Source organism: Xyrauchen texanus, chromosome 28, assembly GCF_025860055.1.
Source record: "Xyrauchen texanus isolate HMW12.3.18 chromosome 28, RBS_HiC_50CHRs, whole genome shotgun sequence".
Classification (NCBI taxonomy): domain Eukaryota; kingdom Metazoa; phylum Chordata; class Actinopteri; order Cypriniformes; family Catostomidae; genus Xyrauchen; species Xyrauchen texanus.
In genome coordinates, this window is record NC_068303.1 from 14,499,766 (window position 1) to 14,512,497 (window position 12,732).

Below are 12,732 nucleotides of genomic sequence, written 5' to 3' on the forward strand. Positions count from 1 at the left end.
TTTTTTGTAATTATATAAAATTAAAAACTACATATGTAATACTAGCCTGTCTTCAAATTAATCACCCAGTTTAATTAATTATTGTATTTAGAGATCATAATAAGACTCTCAATGTGAAAAGGAGAACTTAACATTTCCACAGCTTTTAACACCCTACATGCATGTAATCACATTGGCTTTTTATTTTTAATGGAAGCTTTGAGGACAATACTTAAACTAGTGTGTGCAATTTAAGGATCCCTCTGAAGCAGTGAATGGGGTTTTGTCTGGATGAATGTTGCACGCTGCATCTCTTTTTATTATTATTCAGCTGCTTTATTGCAAATCACAGAAGGCCAATGTAGCAATACTGTAAAATTATTCATAAAGCATTTAGTCCTGTCCATTCTCTTTTAGATACACTATTAACTGATAAGCCATTGTCGTAAACATTTAAATAACCCAAAATGAGTCATTTTAGTACTACATACAGTACAACACAATAAAATCCAAGAATAGCAGCAGATATAATATCACATGTGCCGGACAAACTATTTAGGATACAATAAGGCAATCCAGTGGAAACATTAAACTCACCTATTATCAAAGCATGCTGCCAAAAATCCAACAATGAACAAATACATATCAGCACAGCCTGAATGCCAAAATGAGGCAGGTTAGTTTAGTCAGTTTTCACTTTGCCACTCTGCTAATCAGAGGTGGTGCTAAAGTGGTTGCTTGGGATTAATGCATTAGACCAAATTCAAGCAGAAGATTTTTGAGGTGCAGTTGGGTAGAGCCCCCCACTCTTGGCCTGATGGCTGAAACTAGGGGATAATCCTAACACTGCTGTATCTGTCTCCTGACATGAGTCGTTGCACTAACATAGTCAAAGAAGCTTCCTCCTTCCCCTCCCACCCCCCTCAGAGGAACGCAGGGAATGTACAACACTCCCTCAGTGTGCCTCGGAATGAAGGGGGGGGGGGGGCTGACACTTTTGCATGCTGGTGAGTGTGCAGACAGCATGTGTATTCTGGATTGTGGATTGCTCTGTGCAGAATCATTTTGTTAGATACACTAGTGACAGATTAACCACAATACCATGTAGGCTGGACAGTGAAATTACATTCAACCAAATTCTTTGAATGAACAGGCTAAACCATATTACAACAAATTACATTTCCCTCCTTTTAGCCTTCATCAGCACTCTGCAGCTGAAGAAAGAATAACAAGCACTTCAAATATATGCTTTCTTGGTTCCATCTGTACATACACACATTTTCAAACAGACCTATCCCTGACCTTCCACTTGGTTACTTGCATGTGATAACCTACTTCCAGGTCAACTGAAGGTCAAGTCAATTGTCTCTCAATCCCTGCCATAAACCCTGTCCAACCACACACACACAAAATACACAGAGCTGGAACAAAAATAACTTGGGTTCAAGTTCAGCATCATCATGCCAAAAGCTGAAGAGCAAAGAACATGTAAACAGAACACTTATCCATAATACTGTATAAATAACAATGACAAATAATTTCACTTTTTGGTGTAAGATATAGTCAGAATGAGTAACTTGCAGAGAATGTACAAAATGCAAAACAAGAGAAAATGCAACAAACAAGTCTGTTTTATACTGTAACAGACAATCCTTTCTCACAAGGAGCCACATGCTTTTAACACAACAAAAGGAAGAATGCATGAACACGGAAATGCCAGCACTAGCAAAGTGCAAACTACATCAGACATATAAAATCAAATGGGTCATCAGCAAGATCAATAATCAGCTGTGGGTTACTATGACAACAGCACTTGCCAATGCAAAAAAAAAAAGAAAGAAAGAAAGAAAGAAAATGACCTGCTACTGCTTTACAGTATCAATGGTGTTACCGTCTATACAAAATGAGCAAACATGGTAATGATTGTGTTATACAAACATCGCTGATAGAGCAGGTAAACTGGTAGCACAAGGACGAGGAGTGAATTAGTCTTCCTCTCAATTATCTTGCACCACACTTAAAGCTATAATCATGCATGTATCTATTTTGAATCATCACATAATTTGGGATTTGTTCTTGTAACATGTACTGCACATCCTGCACATTTGTAAATGTTGGTTTCTGAAATAAATTTTAAAAAAATCCCAGATGCTTGGAAATAAATAAATAAATTATTCATCATAGACTCACTTAGCACTTTATTAGGAACACCTGTACACCTACTTGTTCATGCGATTATCTAATCAGCCAATTGTGTGGCAGCAGTCCAATGCATGAAATCATGCAGATACAAGTCAGAAGCTTAAGTTAATGTTCACATCAACTCAATCAAAAATGTGATTTGTTATTTCAAGGCATGATTGTTGGTGCCAGACGGGCTGGTCTGAGTATTTCTGTAACTGCTGATCTCATGGGGTTTTCACGCACAACAATCTCTAGAGAAACATCCATTGAGCGGCAGTTCTGTGGATGGAAATGCCTTGTTGATGAGAGAGGTCAACGGAGAATGTCCAGACTGGTTCGAGCTGACAGAAAGGCTACGGTAACTCAGATAACCGAATAGAATCTCAGAATGCACAACATGTCGAATCTTGAGGTGAATGGGCTTCAACAGCAGAAGACCATGTCTGGCACTTAATTAGGACCAAAGTGTTATTAATAAAGTGCTCAGTATGTTAGCAGTATTTAGTGTTTTTAAGGCCACTCTGTTATGAATGACAAACTGAATTGCTGGGTGAAAACATTTGCTATGTTATAAAAGAATGTACTGTATGAAATGTTTTGATGGTGTTAGTAAATTTTGGAAGAGATATTGACTGATGTGTCAGTCTACATGTTGCAAAAGACAACTGTGTAAAGTGATTGAAAAAAAAAAGTGTAGAAAAAAAAAAGAAGTTATTGTTAGTGTCTATGTACAGTGCATCCGGAAATTATGCACAGCGCTTCACTTTTTCCACATTTTGTTATGTTACAGCCTTATTCCAAAATGGATTAAATTAATTATTTTCCTCAATTCTACAAACAATACCCCATAATGACAACATGAAAGAAGTTTGTTTGAAATCTTTGCAAATGTATTAAAAATAAAAAACGAAAAAAAAAATTACATGTAACATAGTATTCACAGCCTTGCTAAATACTTTGTTGAAGCACCTTTGGCACCAATTACAGCCTCAAATCCCTTTGTGTATGATGCAGCTTGGCACACCTATATTTGGCCAGTTTCTCCCATTCTTCTTTGCAGGACCTCTCAAGCTCCATCAGGTTGGATGGGGAGCATCGGTGCACAGCCATTTTCAGATCTCTCCAGAGATGTTTAATCGGGTTCAAGTCTGGGCTCTGGCTGGGCCACTCAAGGACAATCACAGTGTTGTCCCGTAGCCACTCCTTTGTTATCTTGGCTGTGTGCATAGGGTCATTGTCCTGTTGGAAGATGAACCCTCGCCCCAGTCGGAGGTCCAGACCGCTCTGGAGCAGGTTTTCATCAAGGATGTCTCTGTACATTGCTGCGTTCATCTTTCCCTCAATCCTGACGAGTCTCCCAGTTCCTGCCGCTGAAAAATATCCCCACAGCATGATGCTGCCACCACCTTGCTTCACTCTAGGGATGGTATTGGCCAGGTGATGAGCAGTGTCTGGTTTCCTCCAGACATGACGCTTGCCATTCAGGCCTGAGAGTTTCATCAGACCAGAGAATTTTGTTTCTCATGGGCTGAGTGTCCTTCAGGTGCCTTTTGGTAAACTCCAGGCAGGCTGTCATGTGCCTTTTACGGGGGAGTGGCTTCTGTCTGGCCACTCTACCATACAGGGCTGATTGGTGGAGTGCTGCAGAGATGGTTGTTCTTCTGGAAGGTTCTCTCTCTCCACAGAGAAACACTGGAGCTCTGTCAGGGTGACCATCAGGTTCTTGGTCACCTCCCTGACTAAGGCCCTTGTCCCCCGATCGCCCAGTTTGGCCGGGCGGCCAATTCTAGGAAGAATTTTTCTGTACCCTTCCCCAGATTGGTGCCTCAATACAATTCTGTCTCGGAGGTCTACAGACAATTCCTTGGACATCATGGCTTGGTTTGTGCTCTGACATAAACTGTTAACTGTGGGACCTTATATAGACAGGTGTGTGCCTTTCCAAATCATGTCCAATCAACTGAATTTACCACAGGTGGTCTCCAATCAAGTTGTAAAAACATCTCAAGGATGATCAGTGGAAACGGGATGCACCTGAGCTCAATTTTGAGTGTCATGGCAAATGCTGTGAATACTTAAGTACATGTGATTTTTTTTTTCGTTTTTAATTTTTATTAAATTTGCAAAGATTTCAAACAAAGTCTCCCTATATATATATATGAGGACTTGATTCATTAAATAATCTTGTTGGCAGAGCACAAGTTGCACAGGAGTAACATACGCTCCCAAGGCTGAGACAGTGGTTTCTTGGGATCCATATTATTGACCACTAATAGGAAGCAACTATTGGCAATGAGTAAATTCCTGGAACTGCGACACTGTAATGTTTTTTTTTTTTTCAAACCAAAGCATCCATACATATTAGAGAAACATAAGACTTTCAGAAAGAATTCATTCACTGGTCTGTCTTTGTACAGTGGGCACTGAATTCTGTAAATTCAGCCCATTTTATAGCCTGACGCAGAACTGGGTGCCATTTACCCATCCAGCTGATTGCTATATTTAATTTCTAATTATGGCTGAATACAGAAGCCAATAAATCGAAGCCAATAAATCAAAACTTAATTAAAAGTCACAGAATCATCTTTGGAGGCAACTCAATCATCTCAAACCCATTAACACTGAAAATGAGGGACAATCACTGTGTGTGAGAGAGAGAAAGAGTGTGATTGAGAGAGTGAGTGTGAAAATATATAAAATAGAGAGGAGAGGAGGTTGAACAAAAGCCTGAAGCATGACTCGTGACAGGATTCCAAGTAAACTGCTGGACTGTTAACCACTTTTGGGCATATTATAATGTTCACATTGTGGTGAACTACTGATTGGACATGTTGATGGCATGCTGCTTTGACTGGGACAAATATTCTATAGCCTCTAGAAGCTATTGTTTAGCCAAACAGAGAAGGCTCATTGATCTCTGGTTTCAGAGTCACATACTTGGAATAGACTTTAGCCATTGACTGGAAATTATTCCTGAAATATTCCCACTGATTGTGCACCTGCTCACAATATGCAATGCAATCTGCACCAACACAAACACACAACACCTAATGGCATCAACCAGCTAATACCAAAATAATAAAATAAAAAAGCCAGCATTGTTTGCCAAATCCTCCAGACAATGCCTAGCATAAAGGGGTGTTGTGACTAAAAAAAAATCTAAATTAATGTGTTCCCCTCACAAACAATGACAATAAGTTATTTATTTCAAACATGGCAAGTTACCATAGCAACAAACAGGAGTCAGGTGAAACCTTTTACTGCAACAAGATCATGTGATTGAGTCAGGTGAGAAATAGCACAAAAATTTGTGACTGTGTAAATACTTAGGGTGTCATGCAGCATATCCCAAAAATCGATGAAAAGAGATAATTATCCTCCCCCTCTCTCTCTCTCTCTCTCTCTCACACACACACACACGGTGAGATAAGGGACTGCAATAATTATGAATGGCACACATTAATCTCCATTAATCTCTTTGGAGCAGAGCTCTTTTAGTAATGAACTGAGGATCTCATCTGCTCTATTTTCCAGTTGTTTTGTCCATGTCATCCTCTCTTATACAAATTTTTTCTTGCCTGTTCCCAATTATTCTTCTCTCATATGTCTGCGGTTCCATTTAACATGCCGTACATCCTGTCCAACCATCTAAATCCTTATTAAGTTCAGATGGTTTAATTCGTTGTACACTATAAAGGTTGCTTCTACTGAGTCCCCATAACTGTACTGCATATACAGTAAAGCACTATTTAATACACTGAAGAACCGACCTTTTGAGAGGAAACAACATCGAGAGGCATAAAGACTTAAAACCAAAGTCTTCAGAATGCTAGAATAACTCTCACGCATCACATGCATAAAGTTCTGACAGTTATTCCAAACAACACCGTAGCAATTTAGGAACGTCTGAAATATAAGGATGTCAAGTTTTGTATACTCAGCTGTTTAACTGCAGATATCATGAACTAATGTCTCACTCTGTGAACAAGTAGGAGGTGTCCTATCTCGTAACAGCCGCCCACTCTGCGATTCCTCTCCCTCCAGGTCAACGAGTTGCCAAAAGCCCCTCCCCCTGTCGTCACGGCGATCAAGGCGAAGGCGGAGCCTGACACTCTGCACACCCAGAACGCTTGGTATCCAGGAGACAGTTGAATCCTCCAAATCCCTGCCACGCAGTCTCATTCCCACAGCAACTCACACATCGACCAAAACATTACACTGGGAGACACAAAGATATGGAGAGAAAGACTATTAGTCCAGACTCAAGTGCATAAAACATAACAATTAAAAATAATTTAAAGAATTCTCAGAGCCTTATCTGGTTAAAATGCCAAAGATTAGAAAGAATCTTGAGTCCTAAGGAAATGCAAATTGAGGGTACAAAATATCGTTGAAATAGAAAACAACAACGTCAGGGGGAAAGTAGTCCACATATTGAAACAAAATTACCAATGAATCTTCAATAGCTGTCCTTTCTCCATCCTCAGAATAAGAAAGTGGAAATGTAAGCTACAGCATGATATAGTCATCAGCAATTATATAATTAAACATTTTAACCAATGGGAACCAAAAGGCCTATTTACACCAAGAGCGAATATTTGCCGCAAACTAGATTTTGAATGGAAACAAAGCATTCCTTAGGGCCTATTCAAATAAAGGCTGAAATTGACATCAACATTTTGGTAGGAAAGGAAGACAGATTTTTGCTTGGGCCAGACAGTTAAACCATGCAACCACCTGAAGAGGAGTGCCTTCCACTCAGGTACCCAGAGCTTTTTTGGACAAATACTTAAGTTACACACACACCAGTATACAATTACTTTGAAATCTTTAAAGAGCATAGTGGCAAAGATGCCATAAGTTTCTGGGCAAGGTGTCCAATTCTTTATTATCTTGAATTGAACTTGAATACTTGAACTGTCTGAATTTATATCTACATGTTTTAATACTCTTGCAAAGATGTTGAGTATTCAGATCTTCCTGAATTGGTATTCTGGATGGCTGCAAGACTGCAACAAGTTGTACAAAACAGTCAAACACTGACAGCATGTTGCTAATTATAAGAGGGTAAATAATTGTTGTTGTTGTTGTCTGTCTGTGTTTTGGGTGGTGTTTCTTTCTGGCTTATTCTTTGAGAGTTTGTTTGTTTTGCACCATGACACCATTGCACCATTTTGTCAGTGATGTTGTGTGTACATGAGATGGGGCTTAAGCTGGAGCGTGGGTGCATTATTATTGTTTATGTATAAGTGTATGTGCTGGAGCAGGTGTTTTAGTATAGTCTTTAGGTACAAATTTCTTAATAAATACCATCAAATATCAATGCCACGCATCTCTCGCTGTCCATCTTTAAAAATGCAACTAATTTATGATTTCTGTACTTTTTAGAAATTGGATACATTTATTTATTAAAGTAAAGCATATTATTATTCATCTTGAGCTTAGTTTTCATCTGGTCTAGGCCACAAGTCTCGAATAAAGCAGTCTTGATTGCATTTTCTATTGTTCATGTGGGCAGGGTCGAAACGTCATCTCTAATTCAAATCTTTTATTAGTTTATTTACATGTCAACCTTTAAGGCATAGTGACAGTGTATGCACATAATACAAAATTGTAAAAAAAAAGTTTTAAAAAACTCCAATAAATGGTAAGCTCTCTCTACCTCTACTTTTAATATAAAGGCATCACTGATTCACCAGTCCTTTTTTAACAATTTCCATCCAAACAAAATGAAATGTGAGGTTGAATTTGCTAAAGCAATGACGTTTAATGAAAAAAAATAAAAAATTAGCTAACTGTGTCAAACAGTAGAGATATTGTTAGGAAGAACTGGACATGAGAAAAGATGATTTTTCACCACAGAAGAAAAAAAAAAAGTATACTGGACAAAGCTTCTTCCTCTCCCTCATCCTTTCTTTTAACATACAGTGCATCCGGAAAGTATTCACAGCACTTAACTTTTTCCACATTTTGTTATGTTATAGCCTTATTCCAAAATTTATTAAATTCATAGTCCTCAAAATTCTACAAACAATACCCCATAATGACAAAGTGAAAGAAGTTTTTTTGAAGTCTTTGCAAATTTATTACAAATAAAAAATGGGGGGGGGGGGGATAAATCACATGTACACAGTATTCACAGCCTTTGCTCAATACTTTGTTGAAGCACCTTTGGCACCAATTACAGCCTCAAGTCTTTTTGTGTATGATGCAGCTTGGCACACCTATTTTTGGCCAGTTTCTCCCATTCTTCTTTGCAGGACCTCTCAAGCTCCATCAGGTTGGATGGGGAGCATCGGTGCACAGCAATTTTCAGATCTCTCCAGAGATATTCAATCTGGTTCAAGTCTGGGCTCTGGCTGGGCCACTCAAGGACATTCACAGAGTTGTCCTTTAGCCACTCCTTTGTTATCTTGGCTGTGTGTTTAGGGTCGTTGTCCTGTTGGAAGATGAACCTTCGCCCCAGTCTGAGGTCAAGAGGGCTCTGGAGCAGGTTTTCATCAAGGATGTCTCTGTACATTGCTGCGTTCATCTTTCCCTCGATCATGACCAGTCTCCCAGTTCCTGCCGCTGAAAAATATCCCCACAGCATGATGCTGCCACCACCATGCTTCACTGTAGGGATGGTATTGGCAAGGTGATGAGCAGTGTCTGGTTTCCTCCAGACATGACACAAAAGTGAAGCACTGTGAATACTGTATATTCTAATGCAAACATACTTTTATCATGAATACATATTTTACTGGCTGGTATCTTTTTTGGCTTTTCAAAAAAATTATCTATACATGTATTCATGAAATCTATCCTAAACAAAGATATGGGGGGTTAATTTAATTAATTAATTAATTCATTCAGGCTCTTTCCAAAATTTACTTATAAGGTTTTAAATATGCTTTCATGTTTCCTGCAAAGGTATTTTTTGGCTTCAGATACACTGTTTTCATCTTAATAGTAGCAGAGTATAATCACTGCTGAAATGTTATTTTCAGGCAAGTATTGCAGCATTTGAGAGAGTATTGCAGAGTATTGCATGACCAAAGTTGTTGTGCTGTTTAATTTGTGTGTGATAGTGTATGTGTACACAGCAAAACAGGCTTTCTGTTTTTTTTTTTTTTTTAAATCAGAGTGGCCCCTCTATTATTCATTATGATTTAAAAACTGAATCAATGTTGCTGCTGGTCTTTGTATAATTTGCAAGTGAGCTAACTTCAGGGAAACATTGTATAATAGTCCAACAACAAAGGGTTGCAAACAGGTGGAATCATGAAGATAATTTTATCCAGGGGTCGAAGCACTCACTAATAATGAATCTCGCTGGACCTGGCTGATAATCAAAAATCAAATCTCGCTGTCTCTCTTTCCCTTTGGTTATTATAGGCCCTCTAAAAAATTAAACATAGATGCCACATAGAATGTGTAAAGTTTCCATACATTGTTATCACAGCAGACCAGCAGCTGCCTCTGTAATTATGCTTCCTCTCCAGGTAATTGTTTTAGTGAGGGCCACACTAGGCCAGTGGTTTATTAGCATTCATCCATATTTTATCATATTTATTTGTATTTGCCCTTGTGCTCTGTAGGCTGAGAGAGGCTTAGGCTCCCCTTGAGAAATTACTTCAGCAGCAAAAGAAGAAATCAGAGACACCGGCATGCTCAGAATTTAAACATTAAAGTCCACTTGTGCCCAGGACACATCCACACCCACTCCCTTGATTCACACAGAGTACACATATGCTCATCCTCAAAATTATTATTCAGAAACTTTAAAATGCTCAAAAACAAAAACATTTGAAATGCTAAAAAGTAATCGAAACGGGACTTAAGAGGGGGTGCACACACTGCAGACAGTATACAGTACAGAGCCTATTTTGCCTAATCAAATAAACGAAATAACCCTTCATTCTGATGTCTTGTGTAATAAAAGTGAGGAGCCCTGACTATCATTGTCACTGTTAGGTCCAGTCAGCAAACCAAGGAGATTTCATTTCATTCTGGACTCCAATCGGTGAGCAATATTCAAATACACTTCCCTCTAGCTTTACTGTACCTGTATTCTCAAAATTTGAATATCTCAGTTTTGATTATGGGTTATGGGCAATAAGCAAGAAGTACAAGGAGGAAGTTCCGTTGCAAACTGTTTTCTCCTCCAAATGGTAAATCATAGTTTGGTAAATAACTGAAGCTTAAAGTGATAAAACACTGTGAATTAGTCCCAGCTCTGATGTGCTCATTTTCTAGCCCTTAATAATCAAACCCACCCTCAATTTAATTGATCAGGAAACCATCTTTGTTTGGGTCTTTTTAACTTTATTACATTGAAGGGAGAGCAGAAGTTAAAAATAATTCCCATAATAACACATATTTACATTTACATTTATGCATTTGGCAGACTCTTTTATCCAAAGCGACTTACAGTGCACTTATTACAGGGACAATCCCCCCTGGAGCAATCTGGAGTTAAGTGTCTTACTCTAGGACACAATGGTGGTGGCCGTGGGGTTCGAACCTGTGACCTTCTGATTAACAGCCCTGTGCTTTAGCCACCACTGGCGCAATGGATCAATATTTTTTTCAATAAAAGGTCAGAACTAGAAAAAAGTTCAAGAAAATTTTTATGAAATTATGTTAATTAAAGAAATCAAGCAAGTATTAGGCTACTTCAGTATTTATTGTAGTGACCATTAAAAAGGCAAATTCATGAAAATATAGCAAGAGCAATGCAATCAGAAAAGTGCAGGATCTTACAATGGCAATGTACATAATGGTTAGGTGCTGAAGGTTTTCATAAACAGATAAATATGGTAGTACAAGCTGAAGACTTTTAAATCGAAATTTCACCAATTTAAATCTCAATCATAATCATACTCTCAAGAATCACTTCAGAAAATCACCAAGCTCTCTTGCCCATGAAAAAGCACTCTGTCTACCACTAAAGATTAGCCACTTCAGAAGCCATTACTCAACAATAATGTCTAGTGTATATTCAGATCAGAGCGGAGTGTGAATTTTAAATGGGCACATGTGATGCTCCACAATATCCTGCTCATGTCGCTGATGTCTCGGCACAAGGTGAACAGAAAATTATTTATCTATCTAGGTATTTCCTCACACAGACCATACCACAAACTTTGAATGGGCAAGGCTGGTTTTTGCACAACCCTGAATTGCTCTGTGACTGGAGTGTGTTTTTCTAACCTTGTAACCACACACACTTTCACACAGCCCAGTCAGTGGCTTATTTGGACCAATAATAAAGTCTGTGTGTATCCACTTATTCACTCTGACACACTGCCTGAGGGTCTGTTAATACACACACCAGTGCACTGTGTGTGTGCCGGAGGAAAAGGACCTACAACTGAAGCCAGAAGTTTACATACACTTAGGTTGAAGCCATTAAAACTAATTTTTTAACCACTCCACAGATTTCATATTAGCAAACTATAGTTTGGCAAGTCATTTACAACATCTACTTTATACATAAGCAATTTTTCCAACAATTGTTTCAGACAGACTGTTTCACTTATAATTCACTATATCACAATTAAAATGGGTCAGAAGTTTACCTACACTAAGTTAACTGTGCCTTTAAGCAGCTTGGAAAATTCCAGGAAATTATGTCAAGCCTTTATGCAATTAGCTTCTGATAGGCTAATTGGCTAATTTGAGTCAATTGGAGGTGTATGTGGATGTATTTTGAGGCCTACCTTCAAACTCTGTGTGTCTTTGCTTGACATCATGGGAAAATCAAAAGAAATTAGCAAAGATCTCAGAAAAAAAAATAAAAATTGCAGATCTCCACAAGTCTGGTTCATCCTTGGGAGCAATTTCCAAAAGGCTGAAGGTACCACGTTCATCTGTACAAACAATGGTCTGCAAGATTAAACACCATGGGACTACGCAGCCATCATACTCCTCAGGAAGGAGACGCATTCTGTCTCCTAGAGATTAATGTAGTTTGGTGCGAAAAGCGCAATTCAATCCCAGAACAACAGCAAAGGACCTTGTGAAGATGCTGGAGGAAACAGGTATCTATATCCACAATAAAACAAGTCCTGTATCGATATAGCCTGAAAGTCTTCTCCATAAGGAGTAAGCCACTGCTCCAAACTGCCACAAAAAAGCTAGACTCCAGTTTGCAAGTGCACATGGGGACAAAGATCTTACTTTTGGAGAAATGTCCTCTGGTCTGTTGAAACAAGAATTGAACTGTTTGGCTATAATTACCATTGTTATGTTTGGAGGAAAAAGGGAGAGTCTTGCATCCAAAGATCACCATCCCAACCGTGAAGCATGGGGGGTGGCAGCATCATGTTGTGGGGATGCAGCAGGGACTGGTGCACCTCACAAAATGGAGGGAATCATGACGAAGGAAAATTATGTAGATATATTGAAGCAACATCTCAAGACATCAGTCAGGAAGTTAAACCTTTGTTGCAAATGGGTCTTCCAAATGGACAATGACCCCAAGCATACCTCCAAAGTGGCTTAAGGACAACAAATTCAAGGTATTGGTGTGGCCATCACAAAGCCCTGACCTCAATCCGATAGAACATTTGTGGGCAGAACTAA

General features: G+C 38.8%; 1 protein-coding gene across 3 annotated transcripts in view; it reads right to left on the reverse strand.

The window, feature by feature from the left end:
* Positions 1-12,732, reverse strand: part of LOC127622179 (sex comb on midleg-like protein 4) — a 35,796-nt gene that overhangs the window by 21,495 nt on the left and 1,569 nt on the right. The window contains exon 2 of one of the 3 annotated variants that reach the window (XM_052096161.1): positions 6,141-6,381. The exons of 1 other annotated variant lie outside the window; for it this stretch is intronic. In XM_052096161.1, the coding sequence (XP_051952121.1) occupies positions 6,141-6,345 (205 nt within the window). In that variant the 5' untranslated portion in view covers positions 6,346-6,381. Of the gene's footprint in view, positions 1-6,105; positions 6,382-12,732 lie in introns of those variants that run through there. One more of the 3 variants, XM_052096165.1, reaches the window with a different exon arrangement.